Source organism: Acomys russatus, chromosome 9 (genome assembly GCF_903995435.1).
Source record: "Acomys russatus chromosome 9, mAcoRus1.1, whole genome shotgun sequence".
Taxonomy (NCBI): domain Eukaryota; kingdom Metazoa; phylum Chordata; class Mammalia; order Rodentia; family Muridae; genus Acomys; species Acomys russatus.
In genome coordinates, this window is record NC_067145.1 from 40027593 (window position 1) to 40051133 (window position 23541).

General features: G+C 44.3%; 1 protein-coding gene across 3 annotated transcripts in view; it reads left to right on the forward strand.

Annotated features, from left to right (window-relative positions):
• Positions 1 to 3987: 3987 nt before the first annotated feature.
• Zeb1 (zinc finger E-box binding homeobox 1) overlaps positions 3988 to 23541 on the forward strand; it is a 170518-nt gene continuing 150964 nt past the window's right edge. The window contains exon 1 of one of the 3 annotated variants that reach the window (XM_051151173.1): positions 3988 to 4084. In XM_051151173.1, coding sequence (XP_051007130.1) covers positions 4027 to 4084 — 58 coding nt within the window. In that variant the 5' untranslated portion in view covers positions 3988 to 4026. Of the gene's footprint in view, positions 4085 to 4639; positions 4775 to 4971; positions 5978 to 23541 lie in introns of those variants that run through there. The other 2 variants (XM_051151175.1, XM_051151174.1) reach the window with 2 other exon arrangements.

Genomic DNA, 23541 nt, shown 5'->3' on the forward strand with positions numbered 1-23541 from the left:
CTGCATGTTCAGTCACCAGGAGTAGAATACTTGGGAAGGACTGGGAGGGGTGTCCCTGAGAGTGTGCTTTAAGGTTTCGGAAGCCCACGCCTGGCCCCGTGTCTCGGCCTGCTGCTCTTAGCACCATGGCTGCCACGCTTCCCACCATGATAACTGTAGACTAACCCTCTGAAACTGTAAGCCAGCCCTCAGTTAAATGCTTTCTTTTTATAAAAATTACCTTGGTCGTGGTATCTCTTCACAGGAATACAACAGTGACTAAGACATCATCCGAGTTGCCTTAGGCAATGGTGTCTTTATCACAGCAAGAGAAACCCTAGCTAAAAACATGTACTGAGTACACCCTCACCCCTTCAAAAAGCCTGCTGTGAAGACAGGCATTGAGTGGAGAGGAGCACTGACTGGGGCCCTTCCATGCCATTACCTGACATGTGACAGAGGCTCCATCACTGTCATCACACCTCTCAAATGCACTTGGAAAGTGAGGTATATTTGATGAACCCCATTTTAAACTTCAAAATAGTAATTTACCAGAGTTTATCCTAACTTGTATGTTAACCTTATATGAAAAGCAAGTGCGTGCAAAGGGTACAAAAATTTATAGGAAAATTCAGAATTGAATGGATAAATTTACATTTTCCCAGTAAATCTGAAAACACAGTAATCCACTTTTCACAGTTTATCTTGCTCAACACATACAATCCTTGTGCTCAAAGCAATGATAATATCCCACTAGCAAAGGCACATCCTGAAGGCATGTTCTGTAATGCATCACTCACTGCAAACAGCACTCGAAGCATGTTAAACTCACACTAGTCTTCTCACCCCCTTAAAGTTTATCTAAATGCTTGTTATTTTGAGTCAGGGTCTCCTGTAGCCCAGGTTGACCTGGAATTCAGTACACATCCTAGGATGACCGAACTTCTGATCCTCTTTCCTCCTCCCAAGGCCTGGGTTTAATCTAAAATTTGCGACTGGGGACTGACTTTCACAGGATCTCTGGTGCCCCATATTTGGCCATGTCCCTTTGTTGGGGAGGCCCAATGGCACTCGGAGGAAGGATAGCGGACTACCAAGAAGAGACTTGATACCCTAGCACCATATTCAGGGGGAGGAGGTCCCCCTTGGTCACAGTCATAGAGAAGGGGGGTTGGGGTGAAAGTGGGAGGGAGGGAGGAATGGGAGGATGTATGGGATGGGATAGAAAATGAGATGTAATATGAATTATTTTATCTTTCAATAAAAATGTGTTAAAAATAAATAAATAAAATTTGCTAGGTGTTACCTTTATAAGTTGGTTTCAAAGATTTCTCCCCCCACCCCAGTTCTTTGATTAAAATATAACTATCACACAAGAATAAAGTTTAAAGCAGTACTTTATATAATGAGACTTTTTTTTTTTTTTTTTTTTTTTTTTTTTTTTTTTTTTTGAGACAGGATTTTTCTGTGTAACAGAGCCCTGGCTGTCCTGGATTTGTTTTGTAGACCAGGTAGGCCTAGAACTCACAGTAATATGCTTGCCTAGAGTTGGGATTAAAGGCATGCACCACCACACCCAGCCTGAGACTTACTTCTACCTGCTCTTTCTAACATAGATTTCAAGTATCTTCAATAGCATTATGGAAATAAGAATAAAAGTCAAATATTTAATTTGTAAGTTATCAGAGGCTTTTCTAAAAGTAGGACATTGTGTTAGATTTTGCTTACCACTATTACTGGGCGTACTTTAAAACAACCTGATTCTTTATTTAGGGAGAAGGAAAATGACAATATTAACATCTAGAGTGGACATGCGTGGCCGCCACCCTGCTTCACTCACTTCAACGGTTCCTAAAACCACGTAAGACACACAATCCTCACTTCACTGGCAAGAACAGGTTCCCAAAACTTAGACAAAACTTCTTTCAGAAATATTTATTAAACATCTACTAATGGTTAGGCACATTGCTATGTGCTGAGGAAATAGCAAGCCCAAGGAAAGGTTTACTGTCCCTGTAATTAATATTGCAGCCCACCCACCCCCAACTAATTCAGCAACCTCAGGAGGAACAAACTATCTCCTGTGCTGTTTGTTTTGTGTCTGTGACTGTTGAGCTGAGGAAAACAGGCTAGAAAGAGAACTGGACAGTGACACCTCCCAATCTTAAGATAACTGGAAACTAGACAATATCTGGTAAAAGACAAGTTTATGAACTGATTCAGAAACAACAGAGGTCCGGGCGTGGCTCACTCTTGTAACTCCAGCTACTCAGGATGCTAAGTCTGGGGCTCCAGAGTTCAAGGACTGAGACACACAGATTCAAGGCCACTAATCCAAGGCTACCATCCTGACACGAATGTGTTCCGGTTAGGAGGGACTGAAGATACACCACCTGTATGCCCAAGGACCAAGAAAAAGTCTAGTTTTGCAATGACTTCAGATGTGCTGTGCGAACAACCTGGACAGTCCCATTATCCGGACACAGGAACGTGGGAAGGTTTTCCTCTATAGCCAGCATTTTTTAATTTACTGGATTCTGGCTGTACACTTACTTCAGTTTAATGACTCTTTTACCATTTGGGGGTCGGAGCTGTTTGTGTGGTCGTTTTGTTTGGACAGGGTCTCACTATGCATTGAGTTGGCCTGGTACCTACGACCCTCCCATCCCCACCTCCCATATTCAAAGAAAGATTGCTGTGTGTGTGTGTCTGTCTGTCTGTCTTATGTCCAGTCTGACAATAAAAAAAAAATCCTGCCTTGGGTATGGCAAAATTTGTAGGCAGAAACGTATCAAGCAGCTGTCTTTTATCCACACTGTGCTGATTTACCGTATTATTTCTTATACTCCAAGACATGTTTCAGTTTGTTACCCATATATCCACTAACACAATAACTACGTATCTGAAATAATGGCTTAGAAACCTCACAAAGTTGTTCCGTACAACTCCTCCTTTAAAAGAGGATGGGAAGCAGGGGGAGAAAGGTACATTTAAATCCTAATTGCCGAAGATGGGTATCAAGGTAATTTGGGTCTCCTACAAAGTGAAAGGATGTAAGATAAAAATCACCCTCAGCCCACATTAGTCAGTCTTGTTCTTGGCCCTGAGGGCCTTAAGCTGTGACAACTGCTCAGATATGTGTAAAACTGTCATTACTTTGAGACAGGGTCGCGCTCTGTAGGCCAGGCCAGCCTCCTGCTCCCAACTTTTCGGATTACAGGTTTCCAGGCATGCTCCCCCTTACCACCCCCACCAGACCGGGCTGTTTATGCCCAGAGGGCAAGTCATGACGCCCACGAGCCTGACCACCCCGGGATCCTGCAGGGCGGGGTAGGCAAGGTGACAGCAGGTGAGCTCGGCGCGGATGAGGAAGTGAGCCTGGCACCGTGCGGGTTATTACTCATGCCGCTTTCCTGCGAGCGGAATTTCTCGCCCCCCTCTCTCCGTCCAGCTGAAGTTCAACCCAAATGCAGTCACTTCCCGTCCGCGTAGGCTGGGGAAACCCGCGCGTCCGTGGGAAGGGAGGGAGCAGGCAGGACGGGCCAGGTAGCTCGCGACGCGTCCCAGCTGTCCACGTCCCCGGTGCGCACGCGCGGGCCGCCGCACCGGCAGCTGGTGCGCTCGCTCGGGTCCGCGGAGTGCGCACCCGTCCGCAGGGAATGTGCGCGGGTGTGGCCCACGTCGCCAGCCCCACCTGGTCCAGGAAGCCACGCCATGGCCTCCCGTGCCCATCCCCGGGGTCCCAGCACCCTCCTCCGTCACCCCACCACACCTGAGCAAAACTTTTCCCTCGCCTCCCCGATTCAAACTCCGCAGCGTCCAAGGCTGCCGCAAACCGCCCCGGCCCTAGCAACAAGGTTCCGGCCGTAGAGCGAGCGCCGCTAGGTGTTAGGAAGGTGATGTCGTAAAGCCTCGAGTGTCGTAAACCAGGTGCGGTGGGGAGGGGGAGGGGTGGAGGCGGCGGGTGGGGGGGGGGGAAGGGGAGGGAGGGAGGGAGGGAGGAGGGGGAGGAGGTGACTCGAGCATTTAGACACAAGCGAGAGGATCATGGCGGATGGCCCCAGGTGTAAGCGCAGAAAGCAGGCGAACCCGCGGCGCAATAACGGTGAGTGGCGGAGGGGCCCGGCGCGGCGGCGGGCAGCGGGCGGCCGGACGAGGGGCGCGGGGCCGAGCGGGCCGGGGGCGGCGGCGGGGCCGGGCGGAGTGGAGTGGGAAAGTAAAGTAGTGCGCCCCGCTGCCGCCGCCGCGGCCGCCGTCCTGGACCGTTATGTCTTACCTGCCTCTGCGCCTAGTGGCTCGGGCGGCCGCCGGGGACCGTTAGCTGCGCCGCATCCCGCCGCCGCGCCCGGCCACTTTTCCGCCCGCGGGTGGAGCGGCTGTTGCTTCTTTCCGCACTTTCTCCACTCTTGCTGCCCCCTCGGCGCCTCCCCGCGCGCGATCCTCCCTCCGCGCAGGCCGCGGCGGCGGGGAACAAACTTGCGGCGGGCGGGCGGGAGAGGACGGGCGGCCGCGGGCCGGTTGCGTGTCGGCTGCGTGTCGGCCGTGCGCGCGTGTGCGCGGGAGCGGGCGCCGCGCGCCGGGTCGGGCGCCCGCGGTAAAGTTGCGCCCCGCGCGCTCGCGGGCGGGCGGGGATGGGGGCGCGCGGGACTGCCGTAAACCGGGCGCTCGGGGGCTGGAACCTCGCTCGTGGGGTGCCCGTCGGGGCCCGAGCAGGGTCTGGCGGCTCCTAGCTGCTGCGGCGGGGCGCGCGTGTGCGTGGAATCGCCGCCTGCGGGCCGGGAAACGGCACAGACAGGTCGGGACGCCAGGGCAGCGGGAGTCCCCGCGGGCACGGGGCTGTGTGCATGCGCCTAGCTTTGGCTCTTTGGGTTTGGGGAAGTTGTTACCTGGGCCCGACGGGCGAGCAGAGGGCAGATAATGGAGCTAGGCTGGCGCTCGGAGTCGCGAGTGGGGCGGGTGGGGGAGGGGGCGGGCGGCCCGACGGACGCACCGGGCTGCGGCTCGGCTCGCGGTGCAGCTGCGCGGGGTATTGATTTGCGCGGATGTGCCAGGGAAACAGACTCCTCGGCCTGCCTGCAGAGTTTTTTGTTGGTGTTGGGGGTTTTGTTTTGTTTTGTTTAAGAAAGGAGAAAAGCCACAGGCACTAGGAGAGAGCGCGACACCCCGAGTTTTGTCGGTGGGTGCACCCTGGGCTCTCCCAGAGTGGGGAGACGCGGGGAGTTGCTGGATGGTGCCCCTCTTAGGCGAGTGTGTGCTTTCGGCTTGAGGCGCGGACAGCCTTCTGCTCCTGGTCATTGTCTGGACAGTCCCTGCGGCGCCGGCGGCCGGGGGATGCCCCCGCCCGGGTACCTGTGTGTGGTGATGGGCGGCCACAGCCCTGTGCTGCTGCGGCCGCGGCTATATAAGGAATTCCTCGTGCCTTTCGCACCCGGTGGTTCCGTGGGGCTCCCGCCGGGTGTTGAACGACGAGTTTTTTAAGGATGGGGGAATAAATGCGCCCCTGATGGCATATATGTGGCGCCTGTAGAACTAGGAAATCCTGTTTAAGTGGCAACCCTGGCGCGCCCCCCACGCCCCACCCCCGCCCGGTCTGCGTTGCTCCCTCCCCTCCGGTATGCCAAACGCCAGGTTTTGTAACCTTTCCTGGCAATTTTAGATTTTATGTGGGATTTCCTGTCTAGAAGCAGATACGAAGATTTTAGGCTGTTTCAAAGAGGTTTCTTCTCGGTGGTAAACACATTTTGGATATATCTGAGCCTACGTTAAAATCCCCGGTGCCATGAATGATTTTCAGTTGTTCAGATAAACGTTGCATTTGAGAGAAGCCTGTTCGTTCGGAGGGAAAGGTGTGTTGGGTAGCGTCATTGTGGAGAGGTGACTGGTTGTGGCAAGGACCTGAGCACAGGCTACCGCAATTGTAATTTCCTGCTTCTAGCGTCAAATAGTGTCTGTTCTACATCGAGCTGTTGCCGCTGTTGCTGATGTGGCTTTATGAAAGGTGAGTTGCTTAGGGAAGGGCTGTTCGTTGCCTTTACCTTGTTTAAAGCGTTGATCGCCAGAAAAAGGGGCTTTCTTGTTGCTGACGACATGTGTGTGACATGTGAATCTGAACCACCCAGCGTCTGTGCAGCTGCTGTAAACATGTTTACCTGAACAGGAAAGAATGGATTTTTCTCCTAGAGATCCTGTGATATTAATATCACACACAGAAGGCATAGCAACAGATGACTTAAGAGGGGAAAGCTCTCCCGAAAGGGGCTTGAAATCAACAGGAAAAAGAGATTCTTGATCGCTGCAGCAAATGGCAACTTGTGCAGGTAGAAAAAAGATGGTGTTTAGTTTTTCTCCTGCATGTATGTCAGCCCCCTCCTGTTAGCCGCCTTCCTTCTCAGGGGAGGGATTTATTTACCACGCTTGCTGTCAGTGTTTTTCCTTTGTGTTTAATATTAGAAAAACAGATTTGGGGCTCTTGGACCCGAAATGTCTTGACTGCAGTATGCATTACTCCGAGAAAACAAAAGGTGTGTGAGATAGCGCTGTGCTACCACAGGTATCTTCCATTTTCATCACTTTTGGCTCTGTCTTCGTATTTCTTTTTGTTCTCAAATGCTTTCATCCATCGATGACCGTTGCAGCCATGCTGTTTGATTTAGCCTGTTATTTTTGTAAATTAAAAAAAAAAATGAAGTTATGTGCATTGTGTTGTGAAACCTGGGGATGGTTGCTGGTTGATATTTCTTAGCAACGTAGTCGTTTTTAAGTTGCAGATGCTTTGGGAAAGAATTGTCTGGAAAGATATTAACTCTTAAAATCCATTTAAATGAATAAGTAGTGGTACTACAGTGGAAGTTAGTAATAGAAATATTTTATATTATTTATGTATAAATTATATTTGTATACATTTTGAAATAAGGTATGCAGCAGATTTTACGGCTAAGCCATCAGTAAAATATGTTTATTTCCTTTCTAGAATATGTCTGCAGGCTAGGACACTGATGACAACATAGAAAACTGTGACTTAACAAGGGGGAAGCAGTTGAGCAGGCTTACCTAAGTCATCGAGCCTTGTGGGGGGCTGGGGGGCGTTAATGGTAATGGTGCTAGCTATCTAAAGGAATGGCGTGGGAATTGTTGAAACTGAGCTTCACTGTGTATAATTGAATGCTTTGTTGTATTTAAACATTTTCTTTTTTCCAAAGTTCTATTCTATAAGATGTTTCCGTTTCCCTCCCCCTTTTTATTCTTGACAAATGAGCTCCAGCTACCCATGACTGCATGCTGACTAATTCACCTTAGATGGAATAGCAGGCACATGCCTTTCTATCATTAGCACCATTTCTTCTTGCTGTCTTTGGAAACCACCAGTAGAGGATGCTAACAAAAACGACTGTTGGTGCAGCAGCAGAGGCTTGTGGGTTTCTGTGCTGATGGGAATGTGTCCTTTGAGTCTTTAAACTGAGCCTAAGTGTCTTGTAGTTTACTGGCATTAGAAAGAGGTAGAAGTGTATTCACGTGAATGTACTTACACATTTAAGCTTTAAAATCTTGGTACTCTTTAGTATCACATTAAAGCAATTATATTATAAAAAGCTTGGGTTTAGATGGGGACTGCAGTGACTGTGTGTGTTTATTTTTGCACACTCACCAGTATACGCGTTAACCCTTTGTTGTCGTTCGTAGTAGGTGTCTTGAAAAACACGTTTTCACATGTTAAGGATGTCCATGGTTAGGAATGGTAAAAAATTTCAATTAAATGATTGATAACACTGGGCAGTAATTTTCCCATAGTTCATGTAAACATAAGACTATTAGATGGGTTAGGAGACTAAAGTAGATGCTAGTCTTCTGTGGTTTGGCTGTAGGTTTTGATTTTATCTTTTATGAGTGGTGGCTCCCTCTCATCCCATACACACCTTTAGTGAAGAATCTGGAAACATATTAACTTTAAGTGTATCAGTTGTAAGTTAAGAAATATAAGGTTTTTTGAAGCTTTACTAATTTATTAATTGATTGGTTCTATTCAAATAATTATTTCATTAAGCAAACCATGTACACTGAAATGATGACTTCAGCTTATAAATGATTACATGGAACTTAAAAGATTTAGTTATGTTTTTGCTTTGTGTTCATATAGTTATGTTGAGATAACTATCCACCTTAAGCCTTGCATTCAGTCAAAAGTTCAAAGCATTTCTTTCCCTGTGTATGTTAATGGTAGTTCTAGAAATGCACTGATCTACCATACTGCAGTAGCTGCACTGTTTGTCTTGAACTAAATAGAATTTGCCCGACTTGTCACATAAGGCTGTGCTGTGTGAACTTCTCGTGGACTGTCCATAGCACAGCTTCTCACTTCTGACAGATCTCTCTTTAATTTGGTACTATCCTACTTCCTGAGATTTTCATGAATGAGTATAATTAATTAATTTTTTTTTATGAATGAAGGAAATTACCACAGTTCTATGAAATTCTAACATGAAACCACACATAGAAGTATCTTACAGATTGAGCATTAGTCACTTGTCAGATAACCCTGGTTTAAAAACAGCATGAGGAATAATTGTTATTGCTGTTCTTTTTCTTTGTCTAGCCTTTATATACCTCTATATTTTGTGCCTTTAGTGGCTTTGTAATATGAGAAAGTTATATTGGGAATATTTTTAAAATACTTCTCACAGTGATTTTTTTTTTTTTTTTTTTTTTGCCTTTTTTCTTTCTCCTTTCTAAGTCACTTCTAAGCATGTGATTAGAGTCAGATGTAAACACAGATGAACTATCATGTGGTATTATGCTGCTAGCTGCTCTTAAGTGAGGAGAAGAAAACCAGGCGGATGCTGGAGGGTCTGCATCCGTGTGCTAAAGTGCAGTGAGAGGCTGGAGGGTGTCGTGAACACAGATGACACTTAAGGTTGAAATCGTTTCATATGCTTTGCAGCTTCACTGTTGATCTGATGTTCACTTCTCGTAGAGATGCAAACTGAAATAAAAGTGCCTTGTGGAAAGAAAATTTAAAAAGTTTAAATTAGGGAAACACCCTCATTGGGGTATATGATAAAATTACTTTCAAAACCACCCTTTGAAAAGTTAGATATTATACACACTACTAGGTAAACTGATATAAAGATAAATTGTGTGTATTATATGTAAAAGCTTGAGTGCACTGTAGTGAAGATTTTGTATTTGAACTGTACTGTTGTCCACAGAGGAGTGGCCCAGTTAGCACATAGCAAATAACTCTGGTACCGCAGTGGTCTCTGAGGAGGAATGAAGATTTATGATAGGTAAATCTGATCTTTGTGTACACACCACCAGAGGGAATAATCTTTCCTTTGTATGGACAGGGTTTTGAATATTAAATTTTTAAAGGAAGCATTCTAAAAAAAAAAAAAAAAAAGAATTGTTCTATTTTAAATTATGTGTGTCTGTGTATAGGTTTGTACATGTGTATACAGGTGCCCGTTGAGGCCAGAGGGGTTGGATCCTGTGGAGTGGTAGTTACAGGCAGTTGTGAGCCCCTGCTGTGGGGCCTGGACTGTACATGGATCCCCTGCAAGAACAGTGCGCACTCTTAACCACCGAGCCGCCTCTCCAGCCCCAAAGGCAGCAGTCCTGGGGCATCGGGTTTACTACATAAAGATTCCCCGTGTGGAGTGAGCATCTCTGTCTGAGTTTTAAGGTTAATAGAGGTAAATTATGCTATTCTTAAACTGGAAGTGGGTTACTGATACTATCATAAGGTTTATTTATGTATGTGTTTATTATGGTATTGGAGATTAAGCCTGGGTCTTGTGCACCTTCTCTAAGTACTCTGCTACTGTTACATGCCTACCATGTTTAAAGTTTTTTAAATTAAATACAGTGGCCCATTTAGTTGTCTTGGATGGCCTTGAACTTGTGATCTCCCTGCTTCAGCTTTCTAAGCAGCTAGGATTATAGCTGCTTGATCAGCAAATATTCTTAACCTCAGCCGCATCTCCAGTCCCCCTACCTTATTGTCATGACAAGTCTCTCATTGAATCTGGGGCTCACCAGTTGAGTGGGTTGGCTGGCATGCGAGCCCTGGGGACCTTCCTGTCCCTGCTTCTCTGGTGTTGAGTCTGTAGACACTCTGACTTTTATGTAGGTGTTGGGAATTCCAACTCAGGTTGTTACAGACAAGCACATTACTGAATTAACCCTCTTCCCAGCCCACATTGTAAGTATTTGAAATACTAGCTCTAAAGAAAAATAAAATGGGTACTCCTTCATATATTTCCGTTACTGTTCATAATCACTAACAAAAATTTGAAATCCCTGTTCAATAACCCTTGAATTGTTTGAACACAGCATGTAGGGGTTGTTGTTGTTAAGTAGATAGTGTTCAGAGTAAACCAGAGCTTGCTAGTTTAAAACTTCTAGTCAGGTGTGGTGGTGTTCGCTTATAATCCCAGCACTTGGGAGGCAGAGTAAGGCAGATCTCTGAGTTTGAAGCCAGCCTGATCTAAAAAAAAGAGAGTTCCGGGATATAGTCAGGGCTACACAGAGAAACTCTGTCTAGACAACAACGACAACAACAAACCCCAAAATAATAAAAAAAAATTAATCATCCTAATTAAAATGTATACTTTTTAAAAGTTTGTGGGATTGAGCGTGAGTTGAACAGCCACTCGACTACTGACCCACAGTTCACCCCAAGAGTCTGACTCAGAATGTGAAGGGCTGTCTTATCCAGAACCAATTTTTGAGAAACTGCCTGGATGGACACCACAGAGGGATTTGAGCGTGTACTTTTCAGTGTAGTGCCAGACAGTCAGTGACGTGTGCATTGCATGAGTAAAACCCTTCGTGGAGCTAGTGTGGAACCCAGGCTTAAGTCAACCTTGCCCTCTGAGGAATGCAAGAATGGACTGGGACAATCACCACGTCTAACGCTTTCTCCTTTCGTCCTCAGCACTGAGTAAGCACCTTATTAGAAATGTGTCATGGGTGGTTTTATTATGGGACCATCACAGTAAGCCCTCTGTTGTGTCACTGGACAGTACAGTCCTATGGGATCACCATTGGAGGTGAAACTTGTCACTGAACACATCTGTATGTGGCCCAGGACTATCTTATACTAATCCCTCCTACCCATTGCTATATGCTCCAAGATGGTTCTCCAGTACCCAGCACTTAGCCAGGACAGAACACTGTTGCTAGCTCACTTTTCTAAATAGAACCTCTGTAACCCCTTGAGGGTTGTTCTTTTTTTATGTGAATGAACAAAGGACGTAGGAAAAAAGGAAAATCATTTCATATGAGTAACATGTAAGACAGTGAGGTAGTAGACACGGGCATCATCACAAGCCTTTTTCAGAGAGAAAACAATAACAGGTGCGGTGGGTTTGCCTGTAATGCTGTCATTCAGCAGCTGAGACAGGAGGATAGTGAATTTGACAGTTGGCTTGGGATACAAAGTGAGACCCTGTAAGAGAGAGAGGAAGGAGAAAGGGAGGGAAGGCGAGGAAGGAGGGGTGGAGCAGGAGCATACAGGTGGCAAAGGTGAGCACAAAGGGACATGAGCTGACTTTGCCATGTTTGTGTTTCTAGTTAGCTGGAACCAAGTCCTATTCTGTGTTTCCGCTCTCAAACTAGTAAGTAGATTCACCTGTGAGTTTGTAACAAGTAGATGCCATGTTTCTCGTGTATTTATAGAATGCTCAGTCATCTTGGCACCAACAAGGATTTTGACTGCATATGCGTGTACCTAGCAAACTTCGCTCTATTTAGAGGGCTTCTCTCACTGGAGGGTGGTGTTCTCCTCCTCCAGTCACTGTATCTTCCCTGCCCGTCATTGTGCCAACTTGCATGCCTCATGGTTGCTCCTAGCTGCAGTTATTTCATTTCTGTACAAAGCACTAATTAAGAATTCCTCAAAAGTTGGGTCCCCAGTTTGACTCTAACTCTTGGGCCCAAGTGACCCTGTCATATAGACCTTCCTGTGCATCAGGAGGGCCTGAAGAAAAACTTCTCTGGAGATAGTGACTAAGTCCAGCCACACTGTTCAGAAAATTGCAAAGCCAATCTTCACCCTCACCAACAATGTGTAGCCACCTCTTATTTCAGAGGTTTTCCAGAGTATGCTATTTTAAAATATCCTGCATTTTGTATTTTTAAAATTAATTTTTCATTATTTTATGCATAAGAGTTTTGCCTACCTGTATGTCTGGGCACTGTGCATGTGTCTGGCACCGGTGGAGACCAGAAGAGGGCATCATGTCCCCTGGGACTGGAGCAGTAGACAATTATAAGCTGCCATGTGGGTGCTGGGAACTGGTCGGGCCCTCTAGAATAGCAGTCAGTGCTCTTAACCACTGAGCCATCGCTCCAGCCCCATTTTGCTATTTTGACAGCTGTTAAATAGGATGTTGAGGTGGTTTTATTTTACTAGGAGGTTGATCATTTCTACATATCTTTGGCTAGCAAGTTGGGTTCATCTTTGCTGTTTTACTTGTATTTCTTGTTGATACCCTTGTTTTTGTGTGTGTGTGTATTCTGTATCATAATTCTAAATATATCAATCATCTCTTCATCTTCATGATGGTACAAAAATCCTTCATTTTAATCTTAAATCCATCAAAGTTTTGTCTTTGTGGATAGTAGGGAATCTTTCCTAATATGCAAATTAAAAATACTTTTATAGAATTTTTTTATTAGCTTCATTGTTTTACTTTTTATCTATAGGTCTCCGGTGTGTATGGAGGTTACCCCTGAACATAATGGGGCCTTGCTTGTTTCTTGTTTGTTTTGTTGATCTACTGTTCTGGGACAGTCTCATGCAGTAGCTCAGGCTGGTCCTGAAGTTGTGCTGACCTTCTGGCTCTCTGAGTGCTGGGATTATAGGTGTGTGCACCATTGCCCACTGAGTGCTGGGATTACAGGCATGTGCCACCACACCCAGTTTCTTAGCCATTCTTCTGTTTGTTTTTGTTTTATTTTCATTTATTATTATTTTTTAATTTGTTCACTTTACATCCCGATTATAACCTCCTCCCTCATCACCTCCCAGTCCTACCTTCCCTTCCTTGTACCCACTCCCTCCCTCCCCTAGTCCTCAGAAAAGGGAGGAGCCCTCCTCCCCTAACATCTGACCTTGCCTATCAAATCTCATCTAGACTGCCTATGTCCTCTTCTTCCAGGGGGTAGTGATCAGTGAGTGGGCACCAGAGTCCATGATGGAAGTCATCCCTACTCCGCATATAATGGGACCCATAAGGAGACTGTGCTGCCTGTGGACTACATCTGAGCAGAGGGTCTAGGTCCTCTCCATGTGTGGTCCTTGGTTGCATCAGTTTCTGCAGGCCATCCTGGGCCCAGATTTCTTGCCTCTGTTGCTCTCCTTGTGGAGCTCCTGTCCCCTCCAGGTCCTTCTATCCCTCGACTCTTCCATAACACTCTCTGAGCTCCACCCAAAGTTTGGCTGTGAGTCTCAGCATCTGCTTGGATCCCATGCTAAATGGAGTCTTTCAGAGGACCTCTATGGTAGGCTCCTCTCCTGTTCTTTCTCTTCAACTGCTTCCAGGGTCTATTCCATTTGTCCTTCTGAATGAGAATTCATCATTCTCCCTAGGGTCCTCCTTGTATTGTGGTATGTTTATCCTGTATTGTGTGACTAATATCCGCTTATGAGTGAGTATTTACCATGCGTGTCTTTCTGGGTCTGGGTTACCTCACGCGGGATGATCTTTTCTAGTTCCATCCATTTGGCTGCAAATTATAAGATTTTCTTGGTTTTAATAGCTGAGTCATATTCCATAATGTAAATGTACCACAGTGTCTTTCTTTCTTTCTTTCTTTCTTTCTTTCTTTCTTTCTTTCTTTCTTTCTTTCTTTCTTTCTGTTTTTGTTTTTCCAGACAGGGTTTCTCTGTGTAGCCTTGGCTGTCCTGGACTAATTTTGTAGACCAGGCTGGCCTCGAACTCATATCAATCCGCCAGCCTCTGCCTCCCGAGTACTGGGATTAAAGGCGTGTGCCACTACCGCCCAGCTACCACAGTTTCTTTATCCATTCTTCGGTTGAGGAACATCTAGGTTGTTTCCAGATTCTGGCTATTACAAATAAAGCTGCTATGAACGTAGTTGAGAAAACGTCCTTGTTGTGTGGTGGAGCATCTTTCATGTATATGCCCAGGAGTGGTATCGCTGGTCTTAAGGTAGCACTATTCCTAATTTTCTGAGAAAGCACCAGATTGATTTCCGAAGTGGTTGTACAAGTTTGCACTCCCACTAGCAGTGGAGGAGTGTTCCCCTTTCTCCACATCCTTGCCCACATATGCTGTCACTTGAGTTTTTGATCTTAGCCATTCTGATGAGTGTAAGATGGAATCTCAGTGTCATTTTGATTTGCATTTGTCTGATGATTAAGGACATTGAACATTTTTTTAAGTGATTCTCAGCCATTTGATATTTCTTTGTTGAGAATTCTCTGTTTAGTTCTGTACTCCATTTTTAAATTGGATTATTTGGTTTGGTGGTGTTTAATTTCTTAAGTTCTTTATATATTTTGGAAATCAGCCCTCTGTCAGATGTAGGGTTGGTGGAGATCTTTTCCCAGTCTGTAGGCTGTTGTTGGTTCTGTTGACAGTGTCCTTCGCCTTACAGAAGCTTTTCAGTTTCATGAGGTCCCATTTATTAATTACTGATCTTAGAGCCTGAGCTGTTGGTGTTCTGTCTCCTGTGCCAATGAGTTCAAGGCTCTTCCTCACTTTTTCTTCTAACAGATTTAGCATGACTGGAATGTAACTACTACTGAAAGGACACTGCTAGAAAAATATGCTCGCTGATTCTGTGGTTGGGCCTTGAGTCTTGTCTAGTTCTGGCAGGAGCCATGGATTAGTGTATGGCAGGTCTAAGGCGTCTACATGAAGCTGCCTATATGAGACTCACACTGAAGCTTCATGCCCCCTCCCAGCTCCTTCTTCCCTCCCTCCCTCCCTCCCTCCCTCCTTAGTGCTCATACTTTGCATGAACGTCAGTCAGTATGTGGGTGCATGTTTCTGTGCATGTACGTGAATGTCTGAGTGTCAGTTGAGTAGATCAGTTGTCTCTCTCTGTCATCCTCTGCACTATTCATTTGAGGCAGGGTCTCTCACTGACCATGACAGCCACCAAGCCTGTCTTCCTGGCATTGCTTTCTGTCTTCGCACAGCACTGGGGTTATAGGCACATGCTATGCTTTCCCCCTTTAAATGTGGATGCTACGATCTAAACCAAGAACTTCAAGCTTGCATGTGATACTTGCCCTGGAGACATCTTTCCAGTCCCCTGAAGCAACATTTTTGCTCCATAAAGATGTGTCCTTTAGCTCAGGGAAGATCATATTAGACTCAGCTCTGGAGGTGCATTATATGCAGAGATACTGAAACACTTTCTATAAATGTTGACATAGAACTCAGAAATAACACAACATTGTTACTCTGTTGCATCATTCAAAAACCAAAGCCCAAGGAAGCAACATTGTATATTTTGTGTTTGAGCAGTTTAAGATGCATGGAGCTTGTTGGGTTTCCTACATTCATTTGGCTTGGAATCTTTTGAAAATGCAGATATTTTACCGTGTCCCTATGCTTTAGATCAGAGCAATCTCAGGACAGAAGCCCATATGTGGTCTGTAGGTTTGCTTAAATAGGCTTTATTAAGATGCTATTCTGTGTGATAAGACATACTCTTGTACGTTTTGTCAAGTTCTGGGATATTTCGTGCTCATATAACCATGACTGCCATTAGCATGGGAGGTATCTCTACCATCCCCGGAAGGTCCTTGTGCCAAATGGCAGCTAGAGCTTCCTAGCTCTGCCCCCAAGAAATCAGTGCTCTGTCTGGTTTTGCTCATTAAAGATTGCATTTCTTGTTTCTAGAATTGCAACCAGGCAGTGTGCACTCCTTTCTTTATATTCCTTACTTTGCTTTGCATAGTGTTCCTGAACTTCATGTCACCAGTAGTTTATTCTTTTGGATTGTGAATAGTGTTCTATTATATAAATATAACACAGCTTGTATAGCTAGCCACCTAGATTTGACCTATTAATTTTTATTATTTGTGGGGTTTGCTGTGATTAAATCTATAAGCACACATGGATTTTATGGGACCATACACTGACATTGCTCTTGTGCACTTGAAAGAGTTGCTGGGTAATTCACTAGGCATATGGCTAACTTGATAAGAAGTTGCCCACCTGTAAAGTGCTTGTCACCTTTGTGCCTCCCGCCATCATGGAAGAGTTCTGCTTGCTTACCCCATGTCTTTCCGAAAATTTGCTTGCATTTTTATTTTGGATGCTGTGTGCCAGCACTGTGCTGCTTCAGTTTAGACTTCACTGCTCACTAAAGGTATGTGACAAAGTTAAGTGTACATGCTGGTCACTTGTTATTTTCTTTCATCAAATGCTTTTCAGATCATGTGTCCATTTTTAGATATCTCTCTCTCTCTCTCTCTTTCTCTGATTGAACTGAAAGAGAACCTCACATTTTCTGCACTCAAGTTATTTCTTGGATATAAGTATTTAAAGATCTTTAGCCTTTTCTAGAGTAGTCTTTGATTTATAATTTTGAAGTTTAAAATATTTGTTATCAGTTTATGATTTTATTCTTTGGACTTTATTCCTTGATCAAAGTGAAGATTTTTCTAAATATCTTAGACAGTTAAAACATTAACATTTAGGCCTAAAGTCCATTTTATATTAATATTTGTCCGTATTCTAATTTGATCTTGATCTATAAGTGCCTGAATATGTCTTCAGTAATTTTCCAGATGTTGAGAAGAACCCTAACCCTTTTCTTCTTACATGTTTTTTTGTGCATGTCTAGTGTATGTACGTGCACACGTGTCTGTGCATGTGTGCATGTGGAGTGAAGAAGCCACCAGTGGTGTCTTCTCACTAGATTGTCACTATGTTTTTGAGGCAGAGTCTCTCACTGAACACACAGCTTCCTGATTTAGCTATGCTGACTGGCCAGTCAGCAAGCTCCAGCATTAGTTCTGTCTTTGCCTCCCCCTCTCCCCAATTCTGAGATTACAGGAATGTGCCACCATGAGCTCAAGATTCTGTAAGGCTCCCATTTGAGAGAAGGGTGTCCAAGGGGAGCCAGTGGGTAGTCAGGACGTGGCTGTTAGCTTCTGGCTCCTGGACTCCTGCAGGGTTGGGAGGTGCCAGCACTGCTCCTTTCACACTGCTCACCTTCTAACTGCATGCAGGGGATTTAGCCCAGCTGCTCCTCCTGAGCTCATCAAGGGACAGGTTTTCTTTGTCATGAGTACTTGATCTTACTCATTCTTGCTTAGGTGTCCTGTTCCTCATTTTGTTACAGCTAAAAGAAAGACCTTGACAAGCCGACCAGCCACACACACACACACACACACACACACACACACACACACACACATCATTTTCTAAAAGATGTACTATCACTAATTCACTTCCCATCTTATTACTTTTAGCTTTTTCGTTTCTTTTTGTTATTGATTTTCTTTGAAAAATCTGTTAGTGCTTACATATGTTGGTTTGGTTTTTTTGTTTTGTGTTGTGTTGTCTAGTTGAGACAGAGTTTCTCTGTGTAGCCTTGGCTGACCTGCAACTCACTCTGTAGACCAGGTTGGCCTTTAACTCAGAATCTAGCTGCCTCTGTCTCCGAAATGCTGGGATCAATGTGTGAGCCACCACCACCTGGCTTGGTTTTGTTTTTAAATGTCTTATGTTTTCATATCTCTTTTAATTGTATCATTCTTGGGCAGTCTACATATGAAAGCATAATTCTTTTTGATCTGGTATCCATGGGTATATTTATAGAAAGAAATCAATGAATGGGAGATAAAAAGTCATAGGTTACAATACTAAATTTGATGTTATTTGATGAATTTTGAACCACAACTCATTTAAGCCTGCATTTACTTTCTGTGGGATTGATATGGTAGATTGCTATGCACTAGGCAGGAAGACAGAAACCAAAAGTGCTTACAGTATAGGATTAAAAAAAAAAAAAAACAGGAATTAAACTCAAGAATGTAGTTTAGTAATTGGTCCCGTCCCATATGCAGAGGACAGTGCTTAGAGGTTTGCCTTAAAGGATGCACATGGTTATCCTGGTGAAGATAGTCCATGCAGAGGAATGATTTGTGCAGCTAGCTGCATGGGACACATCTCTACACTGGGCTTGAAAGACACACATGCTTGAGTCTTGGAGGATGAGAAGGACTAAGGATGAAGCTAGAGAGTAGGGAAGCAAACGAAGAAAAGGTTTATATTGAGAACTGAGCTTGGATGTTGTCTTGGGAGTGATGTGGAACTGCCAGTTGTCTTAAGCAAGGACATGTATTCTTATATTTGTAATTCATCATTTAATGTTTCTTTATATGGTAAACGTTAGCATGTGTCTGCTTTACTTAAAGTAGAAAACATTGTGAAAGTAGAAGCTGACCCTTCACTTCCTGACTTGCTTGTCTAGTCTAGTCATGCTGTCAGGTTCACATCGCCATTGCTTTGAAATGATCCTGTCCGTGCTGTCACTGTCACCACTGTCATCCTCATGCTGCCGGCAGGATTATTTTATTAGAAGTTTGCATATGTCACTTATACACCAGTTGGCAGTGAATTTGTGCTTTGTGTTATTATGGGGAATGATATGCTTTCTTTTTTCTTTCTAAATCAAATTGCAATCCAGACAAATGTTGTGATTTACAAACTTCTTGAAAGAGCTATTTTTACTGCCATTAACTACTGCTTTCCAAAGACGCAGTGCTCTGCACTCTTGGTCACTAAATCATTCCTGTTTATTGTTAGTTTATTTTTTTAACTTGACATGAACTAGAGTCATCTAGGAAAAGGGAACTTGCTGGTCTGTGGGCATATCTGTGGAGCCTTTTCTTAATTAATGATTGGTGTGGGAGGGCCTGGCCTACTGCAGCCAGTGCCACTCTTGCACTCCTGGCCAGGTGGTCTTAGGTTGTATAACAGAGCAGGCTGAGCCAGCCATAGAGACCAAGCCCTCCATGGCCTCCGCTTCAGTTTCTGCCTCCAGGTTCCTGTCTTGGCATTCCTCCATGATGACCTGTGACCTATAAGCCAAATAAACCCTTCCTCTTCAAGTTGCCTTGGGTCAGAGTAGGTTCACACAGCAACCGAAAGCAAACTAAAACAGTTATTTCTGCAATTTAGTAATGCCTGAGTAAAATACCACCCTCTGAGCCTATCACTGCACCTTGAGACTGATCCTCATGTACTTAACTACAACTAGGGTAGTCCTACCTTTCTTCTCTAACTAATTACTTCATTTGTTTATCTGTTTTAAGGCAGGCTTTTGCTACACTCTAGCCTGAAACATCCTGTGTACTCTAGGTTGGTTCAAGCATGAGCCACAGTGTCTATCCTGTTCTTGTCCTCCTCCAATGCCATAGTCCAGTATCTGATCGCCTGTGACAAATGAAGGTAACAAGTGAACTAGCTGTTTTATTATTTGAATTAAATTAGCTAGGCATTAAAAATCTTCCAATTCCAAATAAAATTAAAAATTACATTAATGCTTCATATTCAATATACTGCAACTCAGACTGGCATGTTATTCTTTATTAAGTAAAAAGAGTTCAGGCTGGGTGTGGTGGCACTTGTCCTTAATCCCAGCACTCAGAGGCAAGGCAGGAGGATCGTGAGTGTAAGGCCGGCTGGGCAACAGAGCGAGGCGTTATCTAAGAAAAGCCTAAAGAGCAATCTCCTTTGGAAGGTGCATTGCATGCTACAAGACATATTAAAGCCAATACTTTTTAAAGGCCATGTATCAGGAAAACACACTTTTATTGTTTCTTCACCTCTCAGCTTAATACTTCGCACATAAAGATGAGCGTTTTAACTGTGCTTGTATCTGTTCCTCTAAGTTTTTAACATCATAAAGTTTATGTCAATTAAAAGGCTTTTGTCTTCTGTATTTTACTAGATACTGTGGGATGGATTGTTTAGCTTTAAAGATTGACAAACCTCACTAGCATTGCAAGAACTCCTTTCTGCCCTGTGTTTAACTTGCCGTGTGTGTCACATGTGGCAGCTGTGAAACCGAAACTGAGTGCTTCTGAAGTGCCTGATAACCCAGCTTTCTGAAACAGGCTCGCTTTTTAGTAGGAAGCATCATCATCATCTCTCGTTTTCTTAATATGTGCAGATGGAGTTTATAGTGCCAACTTCAAAAACAGTTTATAGCAGTAAGGGGAGCAAGGCTGCTCACGCACGTCTGCTGGGTTGCAGTATAGCTCGTGAGCATGCATTGGAGGAGGCGAGGTGCTGGCCTTCCCAGGGCTCACCACACTCATCCTCGCCTGTTCCTTTTTGCTGAGCTGAGTGGAGCCTGGGAATGACGCGTGTCTTAGGTGAAGTCCGCAGTGCTTTAACTGCAGCAAACATGCTGCTGCTTCGCTCTGAGGCTCTGATGGCCGCAATCTCGGACAGGAAAAGTGGTTACAGACGAACAAGGAACAGAGAATGGGTAAACGTGGGTGGAAGTAGATAAATGCTGAATTAAACTTAGGATCAGGGCAACATTATTGATTAGCTGTAGACCTAGAAATAATATAACCTGAGAAATTGGGAGATGGGGTAAGAATAAACGTTCAGTATCAAAAAGCTAAGCAGAAGGTGAGGAAGGGGAAGGAAGGAACCATGATTAGCAGCATGCGGGCACTGTAGTGACCGCAGCGCTGCCGTTTGTGCACACACACTGACAGTCGGTAGAAGCCGCCTGTGTGGAGTAAAGTAGCGAAGCGTGCTAGCTGCTCATTACAAGCAACATTGCTTTTAAGAAACACATAGAAAGCTAGTGACAGTCACTGAGTCAGATAGAAGCTATAGCTATATTTTACCAATCAACATTGACTTGGAGACAAAACTGATTTCAAGAATCAGTAAGCAATACAGGGACAATGCAATTTTAAATTGACATGCAGCTATTATACTTGTAAAACCTAGTAAGCAAAGGAAAAGGATCACAAGTGAAACAGGCAAAGCCATTACCATCGTGAGTTGTCTGAAATAATTTCTTTTTAAACATTTTTTACTATTATTTTTCTACATATACATTTATATTATTACACATAAATGCAGTAAATTACAGTAAACCATGAAACATGGTGTTGGAAGATGAGAGAAAAACCAGCCAGAGGAAAGATTTCAGTAAGTGGCTCACAAGCTTGATGTATTGGGCAGGTATAGAGCACCGCCTCCCACAGCCACAGCATTCCTTTTCAACACGCAGATATTTGATCATGGTCAGATACAGAAGGTTTCATTATAATGAAGCATGTGTTTACAATGCCATTAATTTAGATATAAGTGATAGTTTCTTATGTGCTTGAAAATTAATGTTTGTTTCTGAATCATTTGTGATTCAAAGAAACATGAGGGAAATTAGAAACTGTCAGCACGGAAGTACTGTCAGAGCCTGTGAATCACTAAAGTACCTCGTTCTGTGGATTTGTAGATTCTTAACAGTTACTGTGCAGCATTAGAATAATAGCCGTGCCCTTCTGAGAACTGAGGAGGAGGAGTGTGGTGTTCTTCTCACAGAAGTAAAGCAGAGGGCTGGAGAGAGTTCAGTGGGTCAAGGGCTTCCTGTGCAAACACCAGGACCCCAGCACCCATGCAGAAGCCAAGCGTGGTAGTGCAGGCCCATAATTCCAGGGCTGGGGCAGGGACAGCGGAACCGTGGAGCCTCCCTGGCCAGTTAGTCTAGTGAGTGGCGAGCTCCAGACTCAGTGAGGGCCCATGTCTCAAAGATAAGCCGGAGAGCAACAGAGCTGCCTCTCACCCTTCTTAACACTGCCACCCTTTAATACTGTTCTTTGCTGTGGTGGCCCCAGCCACAGAGTTCTTTTGTTGCTACTTCATAACTATAATTTTGCTACTTTTTTGAATCACAAGGTAAATATCTGACATGCAGGACACCTGATATGCGACCCCTGTGACAGAGTCCTTCAACTCCCAGGGGAGTCACAACCCACAGGTCAATATCCATCGCAATAGACAGAGATGCCAGATGTTAGCCTCTGGCTTCCATGTATATATAATCAACAGGTGGGCCCACACAGACATGAACACACACACACACACACACACACACACACACACACACACACACACACGCCAAATTAAAATAGAAATAGTAAAGATGGGTATGCAGTAATGAGCTGAAGACAAAGAATGAAAATAACTCAGAGAGTAAAACAGTGCAGCTAAAACAGGAGATTGGCTGTAAAGACTATGAAAACAGCCAGAATCCTAGCAAGATTAATCAAAGCAAAAAGTCAGCGGGGTCTGGCATGAAAATGGAGCTGAGACTGTGGATGTTTCAGGAAAGTTCAGCTGCTGATCCTTAACATATGAATGAAGCTGAAATAACTGAGTGTCTGGGTCAAAGGTCAGATTTGGGGAAACTAGTAGAATACTGAAGACTTAAGCCACAGGAGAATTTCCTTTTCACAAAGAGAAATGTCAACTGCGCAGTTCACTACCAAGGTCCACAGAACACCCAGCAAATACCGAGTCATCCTGCAGGAAAGGGACAGGTAGTTCTTGTAGAAGAAAAGGATGAGAAGTGAAAATTGAAGAATGATTTTAACCCCAAAATGTATACTGAAGTTCATAGCTATCTCTGTGCTTGACCCGGCACGGCAGAGGGAAGCAGCCCATCACAGCCAAGGCAGGTTTGACTAGGATTTCAGAATGGGCCGCGAGGACACAGCTAACGTAATGAATATATCAGCACTGAAGGAACTAACAACACTTGCCACATCCATTTCTTTTGATTATCTTTAGTTAGTTCTGCCTTTGTAGATCATTTCTACCTCCAGTTGTGAAGTACTCCAAGGTACTTTCACTTATTTTAATACAAGAATTTTTAATTTTTTTGTTTTTCCAAACAGCAAATTTAAATGATTTCTACCTTCATATCTTTAAAAAGGGCATTATCTTACCTTGTTATATTTTTCTAATTTAAAGCATGTAGGGTGTCTTTATTTCTTTTGTTTTTGTGGCAACCACATTTTCCGAATCTACTGTTCATTTTGGGTTGTGCTTATCCAGTAACCAGCTACTATCAAGCACTGTTGGAAGTACATTCAGTGTGTCAACTCATTTAGTGCTCAGTGTCATAACATTATCCTTGTTTTTTGTTTTTGTTTTTACACACTATGGCTTTTTATTAGCAGTGGGTAAAGTATATGAAAAATATCAGTCACTGCCAACCTCCTTGCCTGCTTCTACTGACAGATTTATTAAGTAGGCACCAACATAGGCAATAACATACATTCCACCTATTTCACCGAAGGCTGGTGTTTCAGTGTTTCAAGTGCAAACAGCTATTAAAAGAAGACAAGGATTACTGAAGTGCCTGCGGTCATGGCTACCTAGAGACAGAGGCTGAGCCCAGCAGCTGCTGGGACGAAGCTGCTGTGCAGGATGGACATGGGCGCTTCAGGCTGGGAATCCAAGTGTAAGAACTCATCTGCTGCTAAGAGAGGGAAGGAACTGTGAGGCCACACACAGAACGCATGGACATTAAAGAGAAGAG